The 27207-nt window shown below is 38.0% G+C and overlaps 1 protein-coding gene across 1 annotated transcript in view; it reads right to left on the bottom strand.

Moving 5' to 3' along the window:
• Positions 1-27207, bottom strand: part of CLSTN2 (calsyntenin 2) — a 962254-nt gene that overhangs the window by 214679 nt on the left and 720368 nt on the right. The window contains exons 3-5 of the mRNA XM_072613511.1: positions 14824-15019; positions 12764-12972; positions 5868-6017 (exon numbers count right to left, since the gene is read on the bottom strand). Coding sequence (XP_072469612.1) covers positions 5868-6017; positions 12764-12972; positions 14824-15019 — 555 coding nt within the window. The remainder of the gene's footprint in view (positions 1-5867; positions 6018-12763; positions 12973-14823; positions 15020-27207) is intronic.

Raw genomic sequence — 27207 nt, forward strand, 5'->3', positions numbered from 1 at the left:
AATAACACAGCAAATGGCCCCAAGTATAGAAATACCAGATGAGTGGGGCTAGGCTGAAAAATATGGGTCAAAGGGAGCTCCAAAAAGATTGATCAGGAGGTTGTAAGGTACAGTGGGAAAGCACTAATGTTGGCATCTAAGTACCTATGTTCAATCCTACCTTATTATTATTATTTGTGTGGCAAGTCATTTGCCATCCTTAGGCCTCAGTTTCCTCATTAGTAAATTGATATAGGTGGACTAGCTGGCTTTTGAGGTTCCTTCTAAGTTTAACTCTATGATTCTATGAGCTTCTGGACAGGAACAAAGAGGGAGATGATGGTGAACTGATTAATGCAATAAATCACCTGTTGGGTGACAGTCCTGTCCTATCTTTTCACCTGGGGTTGGTCCATCTTGACTCCACAACTCCATCTTCTTAGGTTTAAGGGAGACCAGGAAAATCTTAGAATTCATTTTTTAGGGAAGTGGTGAGTATGGGCATTCCAAGTGACAGACGTCTGAACAAAAAGCCCTAGGGAGTTCTGAACCATAGATTCCTGGACCAGGACGGGATTGACTTCAACAAGCCATAATAATGAAATCTTTTTGCCCTGGCACTTTTCCCTGGTCTCTGGTCATAACCTGCTTCTGACCCAAACCCTAGTCAATCAACGCCATGGATTGAGCACCTACTGTCCTGCAGAGTCCAATACTAGATAAAAGAAAAGATCCTTGCCTTTGAGAAGATCAAGAGAGGTAAGAAACATATTAAGTGAGGTATAATAGAGATGTACTAGACAGGAAACTAGGAGAAGAGTGCTCAAGTTCTGATTCTATCAAAAAATGGCTATGTGTTCATTAAGCAGGGACTGAATTGAATTCAACAAACATTTATTAAACCTCTACTATATCCTAATGATGTAGGATGTACCTGTCTTTGGGTCATCATGAGTATCAAATGAGATAACGTGGGAAAAACCTTTGGATGAGAATGAAGTACAGTAAATATCTGACTTTTGACTGGGATTTGTGATTTCACCAGTGTGAGGAATTCTTGAGGTATAAACTCCATTCACCAGTACAGATGGGCAACTCAAATGACACCAACCTTTGATCTTAAAGACTTTCCTGGGTCACTCATTCAGTCAACAAACTTTAATTAAGTGCTTACTGTGTGCCAGGTATTGTACTAAATGTTGAGGATACAAAGAAAGGTTTAAAAAAACCAGTTCCTGGCCTCAAGGAGCTCATGATTTGATGTAATAGGGCAGACAATATGCAAACAACTACATATGTATAAGATCTCAACAGGTTAAATAGGAGGTAATCTTGGGGGTAAAATCTGAGACTCCAGAGTGGCTGGGGAGATGGGTAGAAAGACCTCTTACAGAAGGCAGGATTTGTCCTTACGGAAACAAGGGAAGCCAAGAGGCCAAGGTGAAGAGAAAGAGAACATTCTAGGCATGGAAGGCAACCAATGAAAAGGGACAGAGTCAGGAGATAGAGTCACGGCTGAAGAAGAGCAAGGAAGCTAATGCTACTGGATCACAGAGTGGAGTCAAATGAATAAGACTGGAAAAGTAGGAAGGGATCAGGTTGGGAAGTACTTTAAAAGCCAAATGGAAATTTTTATTTGATTTGGAGGTAACAGGGAGCTACTGGAACTTGTTAATAGGGTAGTGACACCAGTGAACTTCCCCATTACACTGTGTCAAAGGCAGGTCCTGAACCAAGTTACTCCTTGTTATTATGCTGCAATGATTCTCACCTTACAAAAACTAAGGAATTATTATTGATTAAAGCTGATGAGCCTAGAACAAATGAACTCAACACTGAACCTAGCCCAGCACAACAAAATGCACCTCAGAGGCACAGTGTGCTCCTTTCATAGACACGCATCTGTGGTGTGAGCCAAGCCTTGGAGCTGGGTCTTTTATTTCCTTCTGGGAAGATATCCGCCAGAGACAGGGAGGTTTATTTTTCTCCTGAAGAGGAGGGATAGATAAGGTGAGGGCTGGATGATTGTGCTGTACAAGTGCAGAGTGTTCCCAGAGACTTTGGAAGCAGCTTCTGAGCGTGATGGATCACTTTAATGGCACCATAATTCCTTCCTGCCTAAAGGGAAATTACTTAGAGCAGGCGCTAGTTCTAGCGAGCCATATTTTATTTGTTATTCTTGCCCATCAGGTGGATTTTGCCCTGGGAAGAAGCTCCATTTTGCTCAGGAATGACTCTGGGCAGATGCATGTGGACCTCTCAGGGCTGCACTTGGAGAACTTAGGGCTCCATAAGGTCACATCCTGGCACTGAAGCCCCTCCACCATCTGGGCCCAATCTATACAACCAATTTAAATTTCTAACCTTCCAAATTTGAACCCTCTGCTTTGGACAGTCCCTTCATTGTCCCCTACCCATGTCACGGCCATTCTTATCTCTGAGCATTTGCTAATGTTGTTCCCCTTCTCTGAAATGCCCCAACTATTCAAATTTGACCCATATTTTGTGGCCCTCTTCCAGTTCTACATCCCCTAAGAAACTTTGCCTCCTGACTTTAGAGGATAACCATCTTTCCTTGTTCTGAGGTCTCCCTACCCTTTCAGTCGGTAGCATTCACTGTGGCATTTATTTAATAACATACTTTCATGTACTGTTATGTTGTTCTCTAATTGTCTTTTGTGTGCTTGCCTCATCTCCCTAATGAAAGCAAGGCCCTTAAATTAGACTTTTCTTCTTATCCTCCTCCCATACTTATTAGAATTAATAGAATGTAAACTTCTTGAAGGCAGGGACTGTCTTTTTGCTTATATTTGTAACTAGTTCATATCATCGTGCCTGACACACACATCGATATTGACTATCAAGTCAATTAGCATTGATTAAGCACTTACTGTGTGTGTCAGGCACGGTGATATGAATTAGGGTTATAAATATAAGCCTTCAAGGAGAATACATTCTATTGACTAATTCTAATGATAGACAGTAGGAACTCGATAAATGTCTGTTGAACTAAACTGAAAAACAAATGAAATTGACTAAGTGAGGCATGGTGTATATTAGAAATCACTGAGCCTAATTCTGGGGAGGTCGGGAAAAAGCAGGATTACATCCTATTCATAGATGGAAATAGATGGTCACCCATACAGATTTGCTTCAAAGGCACTGGGAATATACTAACCCTACATATTTCTGTGGTTTGAAATTCCTATAAGAAGGTAAGGACAAAATAATTTAATCTATAGTTATAGATAAGGGTTTAACTACAAATACCCCTAATTGTAAAATAGACTATTTTGTTCTTAATTTCTTAAAAGAACTTATATTACCTATTGTCCCACTTGAGAAAATGTAATTAGATCAAATGAGATAATGTATGTACTTTGTAAACCTTAAAAAGACAAATAAATGCTATTATTATTATTAGTTGTAGTCGTAGTTGTAGTAACTGTAGTAGTACTTCATGGGAGGGGTAGAATGATATACAAATGCACATCTTAAAACATATTCTGGTTAAGTCCCTCTAGCAGGTAAGGAAGGATGGACTGGGTTCCAAGAAATCTAGATTTTAGGCTTAACTCTGCCATCAATTCATTGTGTGACTTTCAGGAAATTCAGTTCACTTCTCTGGATCTCAGTTTTCTTTTCTCTAAAATTAAGTTCTTAGATTACACGGCTTCTAAGGTCCTTTCTAGCTCTAACATTTTAAGCATCCATGACACCTAGGGAACATCAATGACTAACAGATCATTCTTGTCCAATGATCACAGAAGAAAGGAGCTGGACAGACTGTGGGGCTAAAATGGCAGGACCTACAAAGTGAAAGCCCTGTTAGAGGTAGCTCCACCTGCATATTTGAAAGATATTCTCCAAACAGATACTTCATGGTGTTCATTGCTAGTCCCCCATCAAAATTTCCAACTCTGGTCATATCTAAGGAAGGATTCTGATAGCAACATGATCTCCAAACAAGATCTGACTCTGAAATCATGCTTGGTCATTGTACAATTCAGAGTTTTTTTAAAGTCGGTCCAAGTTGTTTGCTTTTGCAATGGTGTTATTGTGTAAATTGCTCTCCTGGTACTGTTCATTTTACTCCGCATCAATTTATGCAAATCTTCCCAAGAGTCTCTGAAAACCACTCCTTTTACCATTTCTAAAAGCATAATATTATCCTGTTACATTATACACCATAATTCAATCAGCTATTCTCCACTTGGAACCCCCTTAGTTTTCAGTTCTTTGCTATAATAAAAAAGAATTGCCATAAATACTTTTATGCACAAGAGTTCTTTCCCTTTTTCTTTAATATCTTTGCAATAGACAGTTCTTGCTTTATGCAAATTTGATTTTATATAAAGAGTTCGGAAAAAATCCTCATTCCAAAAAAAAAAAAAAAAATCTATGTTAACTTAGTGGACAGTATGGTGCTTTCCCTCTTTATTCCTGGCCCTTAGCTTAGGGTTTTGTGACCTCCCCCAAAAGAAACCCCCCAAGCAAACAACAAACCCTGTAAGTGAAAGCAGAAAAGTGGACCACTTGGAAAGACTGCTGCCATTGTGCTACTGCCAGATATGAGGACTTGACTTGAGACCTCCAGCACTGAGAGGGGAGACCTTTGCCTCTCTCTGCCCAAATGTCAGGTACATGTGTCTGTGCCACCCCACTCTCCCTCTCCCATCCTCTCCTGTCTGTGTCCATATCTAGCCCACAGGTATGTCTCCTTCCCCCACCCACATGTGCTCCACATCCTACTCTCCTTTCTCTGGCTGGGCCCCTAAATGTTCCTGAACCATGTGTGGCTTCCTACCTCCACAGGTGTAGCCTCCTTCTTGCTTCTCATCTTCCTTCCTTTCCCATGGCCAAATTCACATGATGTAAAAACCAACTTAATTGAGATCCCTACAGAATGTACCTCATTATGTAGAGGTCTGCAGAAGGGACCCCTTAGATAAAGTGAGAATTATCTGTACAGGTTTAATATGGTCCTCCTGAGTCAATTGAATGCATGACTTACTGAGCACTCCATTTAGAAAGTTTTGATGCTACTTGACAGTCTTCAGCAGCTAGAAACAAAGAGCGTAGGCTATTGCAAGAATTATTAGCTATAGCAGAAAGCTGCCACCAGATATCCAGGGCTGGGGTTCCTGCCCCATTCTTCTTCCCCCTTTGCTCTAGTGAAGGAACTTTTTCATACTTTTCTTGGGCACAAAAATTCCTAGTTACAATTCTGGTGACAAACACCATTTCTTCTCTCTAGAAAAGGGAGGGAGGCAAGCTGAATTTCCTCTCTCTTTAATAGCCTCGCTGCTGACACAGCTTGGAGTTTAAATTACAATTTCTCCCTACTTCTCAGCTGTTTAAATGTAAAGAAATATAAATTCCACTTCCTCCTTGATCCCCATTCTCTGTGACTGTTGGTCACATTCCCTGAGCCACATCTTTAAAAACATTCCAAGCAACAATTTCCATTTACTAAGCTTCTGCTGACCACAGCACCAAGGGGGGGAAGGTGCAGAATAAATAAAAAGTTTCTAATAATAATGACAATAGTAACTAACATTTATGCAGGACGTACTATGTTCCAGTCACTGCGTTAAGTGCTTTATAAGTATTATTTCCTCACAACCTCACAACAACCCTGAGAGGGAGATGCTATTATTATCATCCCCATTTTACAGATAAAGAAACTGAGACAGGTTTTAAGTGACTTGCCCTGGATCACCCAGCTAGTAAATGTCTTAGGCCCAATTTGAACTTGAATCTTACTGACTCCAGGTCCAGTGCTGTAGCCACAGCATCACCTAGGTGTCCTGAGTAAAACCCAGGACTTTCTGTACACCAGCCCAGGTTTCCTTTGATGGGAAAAATTAAAAATAAAGAAGTCCTACCTTGCCAGCCAGGTTTACAGACAGGTTTCACATCCACTTGCACTATGACGTTTTCTGTTGCATGTTTCTGGCCACAGTCGAAGGCGGTGACCATGATCTCATATCGGTGTTGCCTGTCATAGCTGAGTTTCTCTGTGTTTCTGATGTTACCTGAAGAGATTAAGAAACAAAAAGAAAGAAGACATGTATCCAAACTGAAAGGCACTTCAATATCCATAACCCACGATGGTTTTGATTTCCTTCAGATCTCTCCCTCCATTCAAAAAAGAGAAGAAAACTTCATTCCAGACCCCCTTTCTCCAAAAATTAAAATGGCAAATGAATGTCTTCTCTAATTAGCATCTGCTTAAAAATCCCAATAACTGCCTTGTAGTAATTGCTGGTCTGAGATTCCCCAACTGTACAGTGTTGGTAAAACTGAAAAAGCACTAAAATAGAAGCAAATGAGTCAGTATCTGTATTTGTTTTGCTACCAGAAAAAAAACAAACTACCCCGGGAACCTGTGCAAATATGAATATAATCCCTATCAAATCCAGCACAGAGATCACCTGCAGCAGACCTTTGGAGATGTATTTAAACGTGTGGAGACAGGAAATAGCACTTTATCTCTGCGCACATGTCTCAGGCCCTGTCCCCAGGAAGGTTCACTGCCATTTTCTGATATTATTTTGCTACCCAAATGGGAAATTAAATCAGCAGGAAAAATGTCCTCTCCCTTCTGACAGCTACATAAGATAACAGATTCCCTACCCTGATGACAAAGTCATTACATCTCTCTTAGGGAGAATGAGAAATCTTTTTCAAGTCATTTCTTGTGGTGGGTTCATTTTTCTGTTCTGAAAAATGTTCTGCAACCAATAGGCATAATTTGAATTTTTTTTATTATTATTGTTGCTCTTGTGATGTGATTTTAGCTTTCAAGGGCCCCTAGATAATGTCCAATGTACATTTACTTATTGAGTTATTTATCCATTATTTTTATTCTGAGATAAAATCTTCTGTAGACAAAAACAACCTTATTATTGGTTTCTTCAGAAAAATGGAACGTAGTCTAACCTTTTCATTTTATAGATGACCAAACTGAGGACCAGAGAGGCTAAGTAATTTGACCAGTGTCATTCAAATAGAAGGTGGCAGAGAAGGGTTTTGAACTTTACTCCTCTGACTCCAGATTCACCATTGTACCATTAGTTTATACAGGGATTGGATCAATTTTATAGAAAAAAATGATGAAGAAAATAGCTACTGTTCAGTCGTGTCTAATTTATTGTGACCTCATTTGGGATTTTCTTGGTAAAGATACTAGAGTGTCAACCTAAATTCCAGTTCATTTTATAGATGAGGGGCCTGAGGTAAACAAGGTTAAGTGACTTGCCCAGGGTCACATAGTTAGCAAGTGTCTGAGGCAGGATTCGAACTCAAGAAGATGAGCTCCCTAAAATCATGGTTGCTGTCATAGGATCTTGTGTGACTTTTTGTGGCCCCAATTAGGGTTTTTCTGGCAAAGACATTGGAGTGGTTTGCCATTTCCTTCTCTAGCTCATCTTACAGATGCAGAAACTAAGGCAAACAGTTAAGTAACTTTCCCAGGGCCACACAGCTGGCAAGTGTCTGAAGCTGGATTTGAACTCTGGAAGATGAGTCTTCCTGATTCCAGCCCTAGCACTTTGTGCACTATGGTGCCACCTAACCACCCCATGTTCTTGGGTAAATCACAGATTACTACTTTGGAGTTTATAAGGACTTCAGGGGGTCATCTAATCCAAATTCCTCATCTTAGATGAAGAAACTGAGGATCTGGTAATATCTTGATCAAAGTCCCTGAGATAGAAAGTAGAAGAAACGGAATTTGAATTCATGTCCTTTGACTCAAAGTCCAGCACTGTACTATTCATGCATAAAGTAAAGAGATTGGATGAAATTACCTCTTATAGCTGTAAATCTCTTTGAGTCTCAGTTTCCTCATCTGACAAATGAGGGAGTTGGATTAGAGATGATACAAATTCCTTCCAACTCTGAACTATGGTTCAAGTATTAAAAAATTATTCACTGCTTGCATGGCACTTTGCTCAATGGGGTAGGAGACATAAAGAACCATGAAACAGCCTAGAACTAGGAAGTCTGGCTGTCATTACTACTTACTTCTTCAAGCAATTTAGATTGTTTCTGAGCTCTCAGAAGTTGCCTGGTTTTAATTTAAGAACTTTGAGAAGCCATATCCTCTTATTCATGCTGCTTGGGCATCATTCAGTGTGTGGGAAGCCAGGATTTACTGATCAGTGTCTGAGGACTTGGCTACGGGGTGCTGCCAACCAGATGGTATGAAGCTTTGAGTGTTGGCTTTGTGATAAGAAAGAAATGGGTTCAGATCTAACCTTGGATAATTCCTACTGTGTGTCCTGGGGGAATCTGTTTACTTCTCTAAGGCCTCAACAGCCCTATCTGAAAAATGAGAATGACAATAACACCTACCTTACTATCTTTGTGGGATGTTCAAATGACATAATGTAGGGAAAGCCCTTTTAAATTCTTAAAGTGGCGTATAAATGTCGTATTTTTTCCTATTAGTTCAGTTTCCTTGTTCCAAATAACTTAAGACATGTTTAAACATAAAACCATTTCAATTGCTTTAATATATAGGTGTCTTTGAAAAAATTTTTTAAGATAGTTGGTTGGACAGGTAGGTAGTGCACTGGATAGAGCACTGGAGTCAGGAGGACCTGAATTCAAATACTTACTAGCTGGGTGACCCTGGGCAAGTCATTTTAACCCCAATTGCCTTGCCAAAAAAAAAAAAAAAAGAAAAGACAGTTGGCTCAGTTGAAAGTGATTTAAGGTACTTTGGGCTTCCTGGCTGAGTTTTATAAATCCTTTTAATATTTCACAAAGGTTTTTAGGCCTACTTCTGAGGCTATGTTTGTGTCTATATTAGAGGTGAAAAACTTACCTTTCATATAAAATTCATCCAAAATGCTGTTCCTGAATGTGATGAGTAAAAACCAATGAGTCCTAACACTCACTAGAAAAATGAATTATCAATAGAAAGTTCAACTCTCCGCTTTCTAAAGTTAAATTTCTTAAGACATACTCATATTGAAGGAAGAAACCTCAATATCCAAACTGTGTAACATAAGCAGACCACAGATTGTTGAATATGGTACAGAGATAATTATACCAACTGAATCCTTGATCTCAATTTGTTGCAGCTACAGTTCCATAACAAGTCCAAATGAAACTGTCTGAAAAACTAATTTAGTTCCTCCTACAACAAAAACTTAATGTATGGGAAAGGGATCTTTTATTATTTTTGTTCAAATGCTGTATTTTTGCCATAGAGGAGGATAACCAGAATATCCAATATCGTGATCAACCAAGGGTTTGGAACTTGTGGTAAGTCCAAATGCATACTGTGCTTTATGAAGCAAAGTAAATTTGGCAGCGTTGATTAAATTAAATGGTGACTTTTCAAATTGGTGCTGTTTCTCATAACAGGGCCTTTTGAAGGTACACCCAGACAAAATGTATGACCTCCTCTTTGGTCAGGATTGATTACTGTAGCTTTCTATGAGTAGCAGGCCCTGAGCCTGCTCTCTGACTTAGTGAGGTTGGGGATGTAGGAATGGAGAAATGGCCCAGATCTGCTACATATTTTTTTTTCTGGAAGGGTAGACAAACCATTCATTTACCATGAAATCATCAGTTACTTCATGCTTATGATACACACGAAGCACTATGAAGTTCACAAGGATTTGCAAGACAGGTTCTCTAGAATGTAAAACACATAAGCCTGCTCTTATCCTGAGAACAGGTTGGTTTAACGACAAAGCTGTTTGAAAATAAGGGGAGAGGGGTTGAAAATGTGGTGCCATGTAAACCCAAAAAATGAAAGAGGAAGGAAGGAGGGAGAAAAATAATAAAGGAAATTTAAAAAAATATGGTAGAGATCTTTAGACCAATGGACAGATTACAGGACTGGGAGATGGGGATTCTGGTTTCTGCTTTATTTCCAACTTTAGACGTATTTCTTAACTCTTCTGTGCTTCAGATGCTGCTTCTCTAAAATGAAGGCATAGAAAGGACTAATCATCTCTGCCCAGCCTATATGATGTGGTTGTTGTTACATTCCATTTCTTGCCTCTTAGTCTTTGCACAGGTTGTCCATGCCTAGAATGTTTTCCTGTTTCACCCCTTCACCCCTTCAAGTCCCATCTCATTAAAGAGGCCTTTTCAGATTGTCTCTGTTGTCAGTGCCCTCTCTACAAAATATTTTGCATACATTTTTGATTTACCTACCTGTGTATGGGTTGTAGCTCCCCACTAAAATGTAAGCTCCTTTTGGGCAAGAACTGTTTTGCTTTTTTTTTTATCCATAGTAATTACCACTGGGTGTGGTGTATACTATGGTGCTTAATAAATGTTTGATGACCTATTACAACCAGTGACTTTAGCCTCTGATGGGAAGCCTAGAGGCCAAGAATCCACAGGTGAAAATTTCATCCAATTTTTTTTCTTGGCCAAATGGTGGGACCTCATGAGATCAGCTACTTGTGGAGAATTAAAATCTAAATCAACTAACTGGATACACTAGTTGTTTTAGCTGTGGTATAACTGTTACTAAAGTCTTACTTTTCTTATTCCAACAGGTTTTAGGAATCATCATTGAACTTTGTGCCTAACAGGAAGGGAGGCCTAGTCATGATTCTGAAACATCCTGAAGTTGGAGTTAAAATAAAATTTCCTATCCGAAGCCACTAAGGGTTTTTAACCTGCAAAAGGGTGGCTCCCAAGGTGGACCCCAAGTTTGTCAGAATATCCTTGAATCATCCATTACCACATTCTTTGCTTCATAAACGCTGATTGTAATTTTTCAAGGCTCATAGGAAAGTCAGCTGTGAAAGTAGTGAATGAAGGCTAATTTGGATGTTCATTAAGATGGGAGGGTCTTCCATCTCTTTTCACACATTCTTCCTTCATTAATTTGAGGACCACAGTCAGAACATCACCACGGTCAGCAGATGCTTCCCGAGTGTGCCAGTAATCTATTTCAACTCATGTTATAAACCAAAGATGAAGGCAGAGGCCTAGAAAAACACCATTATTCACTTTTAATGAGACAGCCAGGGAAATAAATTGGCATATGTTACTTAAGTAGCTCATCAAAGGTGAGTAATTATCTTTCTCAGCTGGGACAGTAAGCCCCTCTGATAAAGGAATTTGCATATCAACTCTGATTGGTCTGGTAATTATCCAGCACTTAATTGTGCAAAGGGGAGGAACTTGGTCAACAGTAGAATCTTGAAGACTCATCAGAAATGCAATCTTGGGCCACTTATCTTCAGAGGAGCTAGGCTAAGATGAGTCTTTCCATTTTGGGTCACTCAGTCAAGCAAATGGCACTAGCAGCTCAGAGGTGAAAAATTCCATCCAAGTTTTTTTCTGGTCAAACTTTGGGCCCCCATGAGACAGGCTGCTTATGAGAAGTTCAGGTGTTAGTTAATTGGATGCCCTAATTATTTTAGCCTTGATCCACTCATTACCAATGCCTGGCTTTCCCTTCTCTAACCTGTAAATTTATTATCTGCATTACATCATACTGTTTTCTGAATATTAGATTTGTCTCCTTAAATCTGATCATAAGCTCTCTGAAGGCAAGGATCACGTCTTCTTATACACTTTAGAGAACAAAGGACAGCAAGCCAGTTGGAGTAGTGGATAAGACTGTTAGAATTGACATCAGGAAGACTTGAGTTTGAATCCTGCTTCAGACACTCATTAGATGTATGATTCTGAGTGAATTATTTTGCCTCTCTCAGCCTCAGTTCCCCCCTACATAAAATGGAAATAAAAGCACCTAATTCATTGGGTTGTATTGAAGATCAGAGATGATTTATAAGGTGCTTTGCAGACCTTAAAATGACATACAAATGTTATTTATCATCATTATCACTATTCCTGGCCCACAGTAGATTCCTTATAAATAGTTACTGGTAAAATATCAAGATATCTATATTGGCATCTGGGTCAAATCAAATTGTGTGAGATTCTGCTATGCTTTCAAAAAATTAGTATTTTTAAAATTAGCAATAAAAGGAAATATATCTCCAGTGACCTACTGTCTGTCCCCTAACTAAAATTCCTTTCCAAATCTTATTATTTAGAACTGGTAGTGGGATTTTCAGTAGGCTCCAGAAAGAACTTCAAGGAAACTTTATCAATTTAGAAGGTAGGGTTTGTTGGTTTGCCAAGATCAAAGGATCATAGACTCAGAGCTAGAAGAAAACCAGAGGCCATCTTGTCTAGTCTCTCATGTTACAGATGAGAAAACTGAAGCCAAGAAGGGTCACAAGACTTGCCCAAGGTCACATAGTAGCAGAGCTTGGATTCAAACCCTGATCCATTAACTCTAAATCCATTATATCCTATTGCCTCCTGAAGACACCACCAGCAGGAAGTTAAGGTATAGTTGACATTTACCAGAATTAACTCCCTAGGGAAAGTTCTTTGATTGCTATATATCTGTATAAAAGCTGATGAAGACTTTCAGTCAAAAATCTCGTGAGCTTTAAAAGTCTAAATCTTTGCAAGTACCAACACGATCAGCAGTGTATGACTAAAGTATCCCTATGTGATTTTGCTTTTCAGCCTTCTTTGTTTTTAGTACCAAGAGTATACTGGGCTTAAAATCATCTTTGAGATGTTGCTAATAACATGGATCTAATTCTTTTCTCCTGTAACTTAAGAGGATATTAGCAACTCAGTGTAAGGAAGAGGAAGACTTTGGCATCACAGAGCACACTGTAGGCACATAAACCATATTTTAGAATTCTGGCTCTACTTGCAGAACAAGGAATTTATTTTGGTTTTGTCCATATTTTTTTCTCTAAAAAGCACTCACCATTTCTGTCGATGGCAAAAGGCACATCACTTGTGACGGTCTCATAATTGCATATCTGGCTATACTGGGGAGAACAGTCTTCGTCTATGGCTTCCACTTGCAAAATGCTGTCGTAGATCTTCCCCTCGGTCACCACAGCCTTATATATTGTCTCCTTAAAAGTTGGTGCAAACTCATTCACGTCCTTCACCTGAATGTGGACCACTGCCCTAAAGACATATCAAAAGAAGAGATGAAGGGAATGGGCCAAAAAACAACCGTTAAATTTGAAAGTCTATGGATTGGAAGTGAACTCAGAAATTCTCAGGTCCAACCTCTAATTTACCAAGAATCCCCTCTATAACATTTCCAATAAGTGATCATCCAGCCCTTGATTGAACACTTTTATAAAAGGAAATTCACTATCACTGAGGGTAGCCCATACTACTTTTGGATAGCTCTAGTTCTTAGGAAGTTTTTCCTCATATCAAGCTAAAGTCTACCTTTCTTTGACTTCTATCCACCGTTCTTAGGGCTGCCTTTTGGAAGCAAGCAGGATGAGTCTAAGCCTTTTGCCACATGACACTTCAAAGTCAGAATCTGACAGGAGGAAGGGTGGGAGGTCTACTAGGGATTTCCAGTTATGGATCGTCTGCTTCATCATTTCCAGCAGAACTATGTGTTTTGCTTGGTCAGTTACCATAGTCATTTTTTCAGGTCAGGGCTATTATTGTCTCAACGTGTCATTGAGTGTTATTGGTAGGTCCTGGAGGCCTACATGCACGTTGAGGGGAATCAGAGGTTGGTCCTGGGTTTGGTACAACTACAAGCAGGGGGAGAAAGTGATGCAGTATTAAAGCTGGATCACCAGTTATGCAATTGATTTATAGACTTGTCTAAGCCTGAGCCCTTATATTTCCTATCACAACAAGGGCTACAAAATTGGAGAGGTGGGGTTAGGAGGAAGACTCACCTGACATGACAATAGGGAACACCAATGTGTCCCCCTCATTTTTCTCCTGGCTGTACTATTTTGAGACTTTTCTGACTTTTTCATCATTCCCTGTCCACCCCCCACCCCGAAGTTGAATACCTTCCCAGGCTCTCCACTTTAGCTATTTTTGTGTATGGTCTTCCTTCATTAGGTTGTTTTTTCAGAGCAGAGACTATTTTTTTTTTTCATATTTATATCCCTAGCATTTAGCATGGTGCCTGGCATATCTTAGGTATTTAATAAATGTTGATTCAGTGACTGACTGCAAGGTGATCTTTATTTTTTTAATTAAATTATTTTATTTGTTTTCAGTGTTCTATAATCACTTCCATATATCTTAGATTTTTTCCATCCCTCCCTCTTCCCTTCTCCCTCTCCCTCTCCCTCCCTGAGATGGCATACAATTTTATATAGGTTCTACACATACATTCCTATTAAATACATTTTCACCTTAGTCATGTTGTATAGAAGAATTAAAGTGAATGGGAGAAATCATAAAACAAAACAAAACATAATACAAAAGAAAATGGTCTGATGTATTCTGCGATCAGATTCCATAATTCTTTCTCTGGATGTGGAAGGTATTTTGCCTCAAGAGTCCATTGGGAATTTTTTATGTCCTACAAGGTGATCTTTAAAAAGAGCTACCCAATATGAAAGGGGAAATGAGATGCAAACTCTTTATTTCTTTATATTTCTTTCTCATTGTTTTCATTAATTCATTTCTACTGAGTTTCCATGAGGTATTTTTACCAGACCTTTTCCAGTAGATGAACCAAGAAGGAAATCTCTATGGAAAAGGAAGGTTTCTTCTACTTCATCAGAAAGAAACATTACCAAATCCTTTGGAACAAATGCCAAGGGATAAGGGAAACTGGGAAACACTGAGCATACATAGGGTCTTTGCAAGTAAAGTCATTCTTCTAAAATGAAAGGTACCCCCAAATAAGTTATCATTTTTAGATGCTATAGCATTCTGTATTCATTTTCTTGTTATTCACTGAGCATTAAAGCAACCCTTCAACCTGCACACCTGGAATCATCATGGCTTTGATTCACGGAGTGGGGAATTATTTTTGGGACTCACTTGTGAGATTTCTTCCAGTTGGTTTCGTGAGGTCCCGCCCCACAGTCGTAGGCCTGGATGATGAATGTGTACTCCTTCTGGAGTTCACAGTCAATTGGGCTTTTTGCTCGGAGCCGACCTTCTCCGGATGTCTTATTTAGCACTACAGCTTCAAAGGGCATTTCTTGACCATGGATTTTAAAAGCACAAATTTCACCTGTAAGGTTAAAAAAAAAGAAAAAAGAAAACACTGGGTAGAAGCAACTGAGAACCTTCCGACAGATGACCATGTTTGGCAATTGACCATATTTGTAAACTCAAGACACATTCAGAATTTTTTAATGAGTATGTATAAATGGATGAATTCTTTTAAAAATAGTACTATTTTAATTAAGAGCATAGAATCTTGGCTGGATCTTAAAAAAAAAATCTTATCTAGCTCACTGATTTTATAAAAACCAAGGAAACTGAGGCCCATGGAGGATCAGAAACTTGACCCCTATGTAGAGAGGCACTGTGGGAAGAAATATGGGAGATAAATTTGGCTTTTCAATTCATCTTTATAGAGGATATTTTTGTTTGTTTGCCTTTCAAGCAGACAGAATTTTTTTTAGCTATGAACATAAGTGACAGTCCCCTAGTTTTACCTCTTTTCCATTACTTCCTTTACTCCCTAAAATATTTTACTTCATCTATCCTTCCATTTCTTGATTTTGAGACCGAGAGTAGTTAGATATGCATTTTCACCTTTGGGCCACTGAGGTAAGGCAGTGAGTTTCTGTCCCTCTGTACTCAACAGTCCTCTAGTATCTTAGAAAATGTAGAAGCACAGATCTATAGCTGGAAGAGATCTTGGGGGCCATCTGTTTCAACCCTTTCATTTTACAGATGAACGAAGTAAAAAGCCCAAGGACATCAATGACTTTCCCAAGGTCAGGAGCAGCAGAGGCAAGATATGAGCCTAGTTTCATTGTTTCCTTCATACCACAGCTTTTTCAGTCCCAGCGCTCTGTTTCATTAAGAACTTTACACACGCATAGTTGCTAAATAGATGCATTCCTCCTTCTCAGCATGATTTATGTTTAGCTTAAGTAATTTTCCCTGTGGAAATACTAAAGTGGTAAGAATGTTTTTTTCATGATATATCAATCAATCAGGCAACAGATCTTTCTCGAGCACCTTTTACAAGGAAGGCATTACAATTACAATACTTTCCTGCACCTTGAGGTAGGTCTTGAAAGTATTATCCCAAAGAAATAGAGGTACAGGGAAGCTAAATGGGTTGCTCTTGGTCATATAGTTAGTTTCAGAGGCAAAGAGGGCAGCTAGGTGGCACAGTAGATAGAGTGCTGAGTAAGGAAGACTCACCTTCCTGAGTTTAAATCCAGCTTCAGATACTTACTAGCTGTGAGACCCTGGGCAAGTCATTTAATCCTTTTGTCTCAGTTTCCTCATCAAGATCTGGTATAGACCTTAGAGATCATCTAGCACAAATTCTCATTCTTCAGAAGAGGAAACCCATACTCAGATTACCTAGTGAGTCCTGGCATCATGGCAGGAATCCAGATTTTCTGATTCTTAGGTAGGTGCCTACCTATCTAAGGTAAGCATTTTACTTTCATCCATTCTTCTTCCAGCTTCTGGTAGTAGGTACTAGATTTGGAGTTGGAAGATCTGAGTGTAATTCCTGACTCTACGCTTTATCTTGGGAAATTCATTTAGCTTCATCTGTAAATAATGGAGTTCAACTATATTGACCTCAGAATTCCCTTTTAGTCCTTCATCTGAAACCATATAATTGCCATAATATATGGACCTGACAGTAGCCCATCTTTTGCAGTCAGATTACCTCTGTTTCACTAAAATTAGAAGACATCTGGGATTACTGAAAGAGTGGGATGCCAGCCATGGGAATGGATTCCTCCACCCTTGATATTACACTTCCCTAAGTGCAATATACAGAACTTCAAAGACTATGAACTACAAGAGTATTCTTTTAACAGACCCATCATTTGCAAGTACGCAGAACAGGTGTTCAACAACAAGAGAACCCCACACCTGGGGTTGATCTATTCTGAGTCACCACTCACAGAGGAAAATAATTCCCCACTTAACATAACACCAGCTTTCCTGTGGTCTTCACCAACAATGTTTTCAAAGATGGGCAATCAATAGCAATCTTAACTTGAGGCTTTTGTTTTTATTATTTCATTGATCCACAATTTGATTATGAGCAATAAGTTTTTACACCATCAGACTCAAAGGTGCCTCATTGCGAAATGGATAAGACAGAATGATTCTAAGACAGGCCCAAATGAGAAGGCTGTTTTCAGTTAAAGTCTCTTATTCCTGCAGACTATTCTACGTTTCTCTATTATCATCTTGGAACAACAACGTCTTTAGGGGTTCAGAAAAGATATGTATTCAGGGAGATAAAAGGGTTTAATCTGATCCACAAGTTTAATTTCTGCTGTGAATTAGTTTGGGAGGAAGTAATGAACTTCTAAAGTGCTTGACTTCTGCTTCGTTTCCCAAGATCAATGGTAGCTTGTGAATATGACTAATGAATGTGTCCATACTGATTTTGCAGGATTCTTAGAAATGCAAGAGTCACAATGATTCCCAGATCAATCACTCTATTTCTCTTTCATGAGCGAAATTAAAATGAAAAAGATATGGGTCATTTTCAGATGGAAACAAGTCAACTAAAGTATTCTCATTTTCTAAATAGGAAAAAAGGAAAATGAAAGGGAGGAAGAGAGAGAAAGAGAAAGGAAAGAGGAGGAGAAGAAAATGTGAGAGGAGGGGGAAGAAAAGAGAACAGAAGAAAGGCATTTACAAGGAATTTTTACCCACTCAGAAGTGGATCAGAGTTCCTTTAAGAATCAGAATCACAAAATCTGGGACTTGGAAGGGATGTCAGAGATCAGAGACCAACCTGTGAAACTTAGAGAATTTATTGACCTTCTTTATCCCTACCTTATCCTCTATCATGGAGAGAGAGTTCCCAGGTATCAGGTTTATCACCCTTGATACAGTTGGACCCTTCTGTACCTATCTCAGAAGGTTTAAAATTGAGTGTAGGGGCTGGTAGCAGGCTGACAAGCCGGGTGGTAGATAGGGGACCACAGCACCAACATCCCAAATATGCAGCACTTCCCAAACGTGAAGGGGCAATGAAGCGGTAAAGAAGAAAGCCCATTAGCAGATAATTGAGAGTTTACTATATCCTTGTTCCTGTGGAACAGAAATATTTGCAATTATGTCCCTTTCACTGTGTGAAACATATTTTATGTGGGTCAGTAGCATTTCTGAGCTTTAATCACTAATAGTTATGCTCCTACTCAACGACCAAGTATGCATACAAAGGAGTTTGTGCATAAACAGCTTTCTTGTGCACCAACTTCTTCCTGTATGTTGAGGACCGGTGATTGCATCTTCTCAATTTACATAATACACATGTGCAGGTGTTGAGGAAGTAGGAATTCTCCTAGTCTATGACTGGCTGAAAGATGGCTCATGCAAGGATTTCTTCTCAAGATTAGTGAGGTCAGCGTGGATGATAGTGGATGATCCATCCCTTTATTGTTCCATGTCTGGTCTTGTCAGACACAAACTAGGAAATGAGGAACTCTTCTCTGGTTACAGACTCATGGGGCTCAGTAAATGAGATTTTCAAGCTCTACTCAGATGGCTCGGTTTATAAACCTGTAATTTGTAGTCACTTTAAGTATCATGAAATGGGGAAGGGCAAATGCTAATCCTGTATATAAACGTATCTTATTATAAAGGAAATTATGCCTAGAAATGCAAATTGGTACTAAAATTCAGAATTAAGATCAATGTTGGAAAATGTATTTTGAAAAAAATATATAGAAAATAAAGTAAAAACATTTGCTTCCAACTCCCACTTTAAACAAACAAACCTTAAACTCTTTGAAAGTAGAAAGCTGAAGGGTATTTGTCTAAACACTATCCAGCTCAGCTTCCTTCAGATATTTTAACTCACTCATAGCAACACAGTTGCATCTATAATATCTCCTGTTTTGATTAGAAACCTACAAAAGCAAGCAGGGTGTGTCTTCTTGTTAGTCACTGATCAAAGCAAAATATGGAGTTCTTTTTGAATGAAAGGTATTTCCCCAGTGCCTTACACCAGAACCAAAATAACCCTCCTATGGGCCTATTATATCCCTCTGAACTCATTACATTGTTTTCTTTCTAAAGCAACAGGGGAAAATCCAATCTCCCTCAAGGGAAATTGCATAATTTTGCAAGTAGTATGTTTAGATATACTACCACTCAATACTGGTGTTTCTAAGAATGAGATTTGTCTACATATCAATCAGTATTTATTGAACCTACTCAGGGCAAGGCACTGTGCTAAATGCTATGGAAGAGACAAAGATAAGCAAGACATGGTCTCTGCTTACAAAGAGTTTATGATCTAATTAACACATACATGCAATATAGAATTATCATTAGGATTTAGTTTGCATATCTGTCTTATGGGAATATGGCATATCTAGCATGATTCTTGGAAATTTAAGTTGTGAGGTGTCCTTTGGATACATAAGAATTTAATCTTTTTTTGGCTGTCTCCTTGATTCCTAAGTTTATATATTTCAAGGAGATAAAAGTGGCTCCACACTTCACCTCCATGGGGAGTCCTTTATTGGGGCTGTATAAATAAGGGATCATATCATCATAGCCTTAGAGCTAGAAAGGTTCTTTGAAATAATTTAGTTCACCCCCTTCATTTTACTGACCAGGAAACTGAGTCTTGGTTTGACTAAGATCATACACAGTACAGAGCAGATGAAACTTGAACTAGCTAGCTATAAACAGCTTCAGCTAAGTTGCAGGATATAAAATAAGCCCACATAATCACTGGAATTTCTCTATATTACCAACAGAACACAGCAGGAAGAGAAATTTCTTTTAAAATAACTTTAGATAACAATAAAATATTTTTGAGTTTGTCAGCCAAGACAGATACAGGAGCTATATGTACACAATTACAAAACACCTTTCACATGACTAAACAAGTGGAAAAATATCAATTGCTCATGGGTTGGCTAAGCTAATATCATAAAAATGAAAATTATACCTATATTAATTGTGCATCTAATGCCATACCAAATTACCAAAAATTATTGTATAGAGCTAGAAAAAAATAATAAAATTCATCTGGAAGGAGAAAAGATCAAGAATGTCAAGGGAACTAATAAAAAAAATGCAAAGGAAGGTGGACTGGTCATACCAGGTATAAAACTATACAGCAAAGCAGCGATCATCAAAACTATTTGGTACTAGATAAGAAACAGAGCAGTGGATCAGTGGAATATATTAGGTACACAAGACTCAGTAATAAATGACTATAGTAATCTATTGTTTGATACCCCCAAAGACTCAGCTTCTGGGATAAGAAATCATTATTTGACAAAAAGTGTTGGGAAAAATGGAAAATAATATGGCAGAAACTAGGCAGAGAGAAACATTTCACTATGTACCAAGATAAGTTCAAAATGGGTACATGATTTATACATAAGGGATACGTAAGAAAATTTGGAGAGCAAATAATAATTTACCTGTCAGATCTATGGAGAAGGGAAAAATTTATGACCAAATAAGAGACAGAGAACATTATGAAATGCAAAATGGATAATTTTGATTACATTAAATTAAAAAGTTGTTTTTTTGTTTTTTGTTTTTTTTAAACAAATAAAACCAATGCAACCAAGATTAGAAGGGAAGTGGAAAACTAGGAAACAATTTTTACAGAAGGTGTTTCTGATAAAGGCCTCATTTCTAAAATATATAGAGAAATGAGTCAAATTTATAAGAATACAAGTCATTTCCTCAATTGATAAATGATCAAAGGATATGAATAGGCAGTTTCAGATGAAAAAATTAAAGTTATCTATAGTCATATGAAAAAAATGCTCTAAATCACTGTTGATTAGAGAAATGCAAATCAAAACAACTCTGAGGTACCACCTCACAGCTATCAGGTTGGTTAACATGACAGAAAAGGAAAATGATAAATGTTAGAGAAGATATGGGAAAATTGGGACACAGATGTATTCTTGGTGGAGTTTTGAACTGATCCAACCATTCTGGAGAACAATTTGGAAACTATGTCTTGAGAGCAATAAAACTGATCAAACACTTTGATCCAGAATTACTACTATGGTAGGACACAGACTAGTAGGTTTGTATTCCAAAGATGTCATAAAAAAGGGAAAAGGACCTTCATATACAAAAATATTTATAGCAGCTTTTTATGTGGTGGCAAAGAACTGGAAATTGAGGGGATGCTCATCAATTGGGAAATGGCTGAACAAGTTGTGGTATATGAATATAATGGAATACTATTGTGCTATATGATGAGCAGGTAGATTTCAGAAAAGGCTGGGAAAACTTACATGAACTGCTGCTGTGTGAAGTGAGCAGAACCAGAAAAACATTGTACACAGTTACAGCAACATTGTGCAATGATTAACTGTGATAGACTTAGCTCTTCTTAGTAATGCAGTCATCCAAAATAATTCCAAAAGACTCGTGATGGAAAATGCTATCCATATGCAGATCAAAGCATATTATTCTTGCCCTTTTTGGTGTTATTTTTTGTGGCTTTTCCTTTTGTTCTGTTTCTTCTTTCACAACATAATTAATGTGGAAATATGTTTACATGATTGCACATGATGAAAGGAGGAAGAAAAAAATTTGGAATTCAAAATTTTATAAAAATATAATGTAAACTATTTTTACGTGTAATTGAAAAAACACTATTTTCCCCCAAAAGAGAGATTTACTTGATAATTTTGTTGTATATTTGAAAGGAATAGCAAGTTGTGCATAGTAGATTTGCAGTTTCATGTATAATCATCTTTTTTATTGTATTATGTTATAGAAATGCTCGTTTTATTCTATAGATTAAAATTAAAATTTAATAATTAAAAAAGAATTTTTCGTAGATCATAACCCACTGTTGATTCATACTGACCTTTCAGTCTACTAAATATTTCAGATTTTTCCCATTGTTTTGTAGTTATATCTGCAACACTCTGTACCTATGAAGTTTTTCTAGTTCAAATGTAGAACTTCATACACACACTCGTGCACACACCCCCTGCCCAACACACACCCAATGACATCCTAACAGTTTCAGTCCATTGTTATGGCCTGTTGTAATCAACTTATCTTCATCATATATTCTTTCTTACCTCCATATTCTTTTGCATCCAAGGATAAATTAGCTTATATATATATCAAATTACTCTATATCATTCTCCTTTCTGTTCTCTAGAATAAGTATCCTGGTGGAAATATCAGTGCAATCAATTGTTTTCGCACAGTGGTTGGATTATCCCTGTGCTGTACACAATATCAATCACACTCTTAGCCCAATGGCACCCCAATCTCCAAATATTTAGTCTACAAATACAATCAAAATATTTGTAAATTCATGGAATATTTAACTTAAAGGGACTTTGCAGATCATGTTTAGCTCCCCTCACTTTACAGATAAGGAAAGTCAGGATTAGAGAGATTAAGGGATTTGAGTTAAAGTAAGTTAAATTGTCCTTTGGTTATCCGCAAGTCTATGTGGCATAACAAGATAAAGGAAATATAGGTCCCAGCACTTTAAGGGCCATCTAAATGAAACTGCATGGAATCACACTGGCTGAATCCTTGGGCCAAGTAGATTCTCCTGGGATCTTTCAGACATGCATGCCTTAGAGTATCAGCTTCAGCTGCACAGAGATTGTGGCTGAGATCTTACATTCAAATATGGACTTTGGGTGAATGTTTATAATTCTGAAGCTGCCTATTTGAGTTAGTGTACTAAGAGGGCTAACAAATCCCAAGGGAGTAGCTTATAGATATGGAATTAGAGTTTCAACGAGTACACATTCAATTCAACTTGAAATTTTGAGGAATCTACTATGTGTAAGATCCATAGCCACCTGGTTGTCTGTTGTCTTATAGCTCTACCTTTGAAGGGATAATATCATCATAGACTGTCTTATTCATTCATTCCAGATCTGAGTGATTGCCTTGTGAGTGGACAAGAATTGCCTTGTGAGCGGACAGAAGGGAGACAGGTAAGAAAAACCTGCATGAGGTGAGTGCTATTATTATCCCTATTTTTTAGATAAAGAAACTGAGGCAGACAGAGGTAAAGTGACTTGTACAGGATGACACAGTCAATAAGTATCTGAGACTTGATTTGAATTCAAGGTCTTCTTGACTTTTTGTCCAGTACTCTATCCATTGTGGCACCTAACTTCCTATATAATATTTGATTTAGAGTTTGAAGGGACCTAGAAATTAATTATAGGGTCCAGTGCCTTAATTGTATAAATGAGAAAAGTAAGCCTAAGACTAGTTAAATGACTTGCCCAGGGTCACTACTAGGACCCAAGGTAATACTACAGTATCCCAGGGTTACAACCAGAGGTGGGAATTCAAACCTAGGTCTTCCTGAATTCAAGTAAAGCAATCCATCCCATACACTATGCTGCCTTTCATTATGGGAGGAAAACAAATGGATATTTCTTGATTGAATAAGATACAAGTAAAATTAAATTTATAACCTACTTGGTCCCTATGCTACCTATAAAGGGAAAGTAGACCCTTGAGGAAATATAAAGACTTCATGAAAGATGAAACTGCTGGGAATGGATGATGAACAGCACTGATGTGTGGTCAAAGATTACATTCATAGTCATGTCCAACTCTCAAAAGAAATAAATTGTAGCCAGTACCTTTCCTTCCTCTGTCCTCAAAGAATGATTGTACTTCCCATGCTTCATTTTGAATTACGGACACTTGTGTATCAGTTCTAGAGTCCTACTATAATGTAATCAAAAAGACAGTATCTGATTTGCTTTCTTCCAATACTTAGCACAGCACTCTACACATAATAGGCCTTTAATAAATGTTTTTCTAATTGCATTTGTTTCCTAATGGGAGGAACCCAGTTCAGCATGAGCCATAGGGAATTTAGTTGAAGGGAAGCCTAATATTTCAGAAATAATAATAATTTGTATTTATATTATATAGTACCATGCCTCCCCTCTTAAATTTCAAAGGAATTAGTGTCAAAGATATATGACCGAACAACTTGAGATGGAAGACACATTGATGTTACCTGCTTTTATTAATTTTAAGTAGTCTGAATAAATATCTATATACATACACAAGCACACCTTTCCATTTCCCCCCTATCCCAAACTCAGCACAGCCAAGTAAGAAATGAAGAGGAGTTTATCCTAAAGGAAGCTGGTGTCTAAGCCTTGATTTGTTTGGCTAATCCCTACCAGCTCCTAGACCAGGGGTTCTTAACCTGGAGTCCAAGAGTAGACTTCAGGTGATACAAGAATTGATTTTTAAAAATATTTTGATAACTATTTCAACAAAATTTGTTTCCTGTGTATTTAATTATATACATTTAAAATCTTATTCTAAGATGGGGTTCTTAGACTTACTGGCAAAGGGTCCTATGACATAAAAAAAGGTTAAGAACCTCTGGACTAGACTACGGAGACAGAACCAACAGTAACAACCCAAAAAAGATGTAACTAGGGAGTGAGTGGCAGACACTGAGAACTGGAGAAGGATTCTGGAGTTTGCTGGTTATACGGGATGCCCTGTGGCTGGGTGGCATACAAGGAAAGATGAGGGTGAGAACTTGATTGATAACACATACTCTAGTCTAGATAACGAGGAGAGTACTCCCTCCTGTTACAATAAACACTTCAAGGTTTATAAAACAATAACCCTGTGAAATGGCAGTGAGGAAATAAAGGTACAGAAAAGGGACAGTAATTAGGCCATGGCTACACTAAGTTAGTCAATGTCAGAGTCTGGATGCAAATATAGGTTTTCTGGCTCTAAGTTCAGTCTTTGCATTAGATCATGCTACAATATGGGTGAAAAAAACCATTTACCACTGAAATTTTATTATGCCATTCCTTAAAGAACAGCTCTGGGGTAATGTAGCCAGGGATGGTATTAAGATGTTAAGAAAGAACTCCATACCAGATGATAATGACGAAAATGAGGCTCTGGCTGTTGGATGTGTTCCACAGACAGATTCCTGAAAGTGGCTTCAGCTGCCAAAAATCAGTTGTTTCACTTAGTGATTTACAAACTTTATCCAACAGAGGAGTAATTTCTCCTGACCCTCTATTTTGGATGTGAAGGTGCGGAGTATATTTTCTAGGAGTCAGCTTATCTTGAGGACAAGTTTTTTTCCTCTGAGCCACCCTGGAAGCATGAAGGGGGAGAGGTTGGTTGATGCTCACTAGAAAAGCCAGAGATCTATCCAACATGATCTTAATTCTTTATTGTTAAAAGGCAGATTTACCAGATGCATCCACAGAGGGTATCATCGAACATAAACCAACTTGATTTATAAAAACCTGTATTTACAAAATAGATATATTAAGGAATTATTTAGTTCAGCCTAGTTCATTTATTGTGTACCTACTGAATGTACAGTTTTATTTTGGGGACTGTAATACAGAAAAAAAAAATGGAACCATTGGGCCTTTCCTTAAGAAGTGTATTTCCCAGATAAATAAACCAAATATACACTCATGAAACAAATGAAATTCTAGATGAATAAGGTTTTATTTCATTAAGAACGCAGAGCATGGGATTAAGAGTGGGATAAGATCTTGGAGAATAATTAATCTAATGTCTTCATTTTACAGAATAGTAAACTGAGGCCCAGAGAGAAAGAATGATTACATAAGGTCATGCAATTAGTCTATGGCAGAGCTCGGATTACAACCCTGGTCTTATGATTCCTAATTGAGTGTTCTACCTACTATACCACACGATCTCAGAGGACAATGAGGAGGCTCTACTGAATAGATGAGAAAGTGAAATTGAGGGGCTGATGCAGGAAATATAATTGGGCAGGTAGAGGTAGCACCAGAGTACAAAGTGAGACTGGGGATGAGATTTTGGTGTTTGATCTCACAACAATAATAAAGAATATCTGTACAAAATCAACAACTGCCAACCACTACAGGTAGACTTTTAACAAAAGGAACCCTCAGATATTGCAATTATGTGTATACACATGACCATGTATATGTGCACATATGTGTGCGTATGTACACATAAACATACACAAATGCGTATGTACCCCTATGTACCCCTCTGTAAGTCACTTACCTTTTCTCATCGTGAATTCTTGCATGTTTAAAAAGAGAAGATAATATTTATACAACCTAACTGAAAATTTTAAATGAGACTGAATTCTAGACTCCTGACTGTGTTACTTATAAACTTCATTTCCTTAACCGCTTTGTGACTCAATATTCTCATTTGTAAAATGATGAACTAAATACTTTCAGAGGTGATATATATATGCATATATATATACACACAACCTATATACATGTACATATGTATGTATGTATGTATATGTGCACACACATATGATGAGAATTATAAACCAGTTACATTAGGGAAGGAGTCTTCCTTAACAAAAAGTATTTTCCACTCAGCTCCTTTAAAGTGCCATGCTCTTAGAGTTTAATTGAAATTGGATGCAACTTTGCAAAAATGTGACTTAAAGAGAACTTTTCAACAGCCGGAGATACTCCATCAAACACTCTTCTTGGTGGCACAATAGCAGGGTCACCCTTTGCTGACCTCTGAGCATAATTTTCTCATTGTTACCTCACCATACCCAGAAATCTCAGGAGGAAGGAGAATTATTAGTCCAGTTTGGTCCTGCAGGTGGCAAACAATGTCCTGAAAGGTCTGGAACTAGAGGATAAAGAGGTGATTCTAAAGAGCAACGAGGGCTTACCCAAACAAAGTCACCTGCAGGAAGGGATTTCTAAATCCAAGGAGAAAAAGCCTGGCTTGGTGAGGAATGAAAAGGATAGAAAAGAATAAATATGATTGCCCAGAAAGTGTATTCAGCAGTCAACCCCTGAATGACCTAGAGAAACCTAAGCCCTAAAGGGAAGGTGGTGTGGGTACAGCAAAGTTTTTAAGTAGGCTGTATTTCCATTCCAAGAAGAAATCTAGGCTAGGCAGCATGATCTATACAGCCACTAGCCTGCTTTGCTCAGTAATAAGGGCAACCAGATGAGTAACGTAGCCTTTTCCTGATGAGCCATTAGCATTGTGATCTGAGGGAATGCTGTCTGTTACAGGTTAATCCAAATGTGACTCTGAAGAAATTAAATGGTTAAAAAATATTACTTATATTATGGTCAGACAATCCTAAAGATACCACTGTCACCAGTAGTGAGTTCCTTTGTAATGCCTTTACACTAAGCTCTCCAAATCAAAAATGGCAGAAAAGCAGAAGGGAAAGAGAAAAGGAAAGTAGGAGGAAGAGACAGAGAGAACATTCAAGAGTGAGTA

Source organism: Notamacropus eugenii, chromosome 5, assembly GCF_028372415.1.
Source record: "Notamacropus eugenii isolate mMacEug1 chromosome 5, mMacEug1.pri_v2, whole genome shotgun sequence".
In the NCBI taxonomy this organism is placed as follows: domain Eukaryota; kingdom Metazoa; phylum Chordata; class Mammalia; order Diprotodontia; family Macropodidae; genus Notamacropus; species Notamacropus eugenii.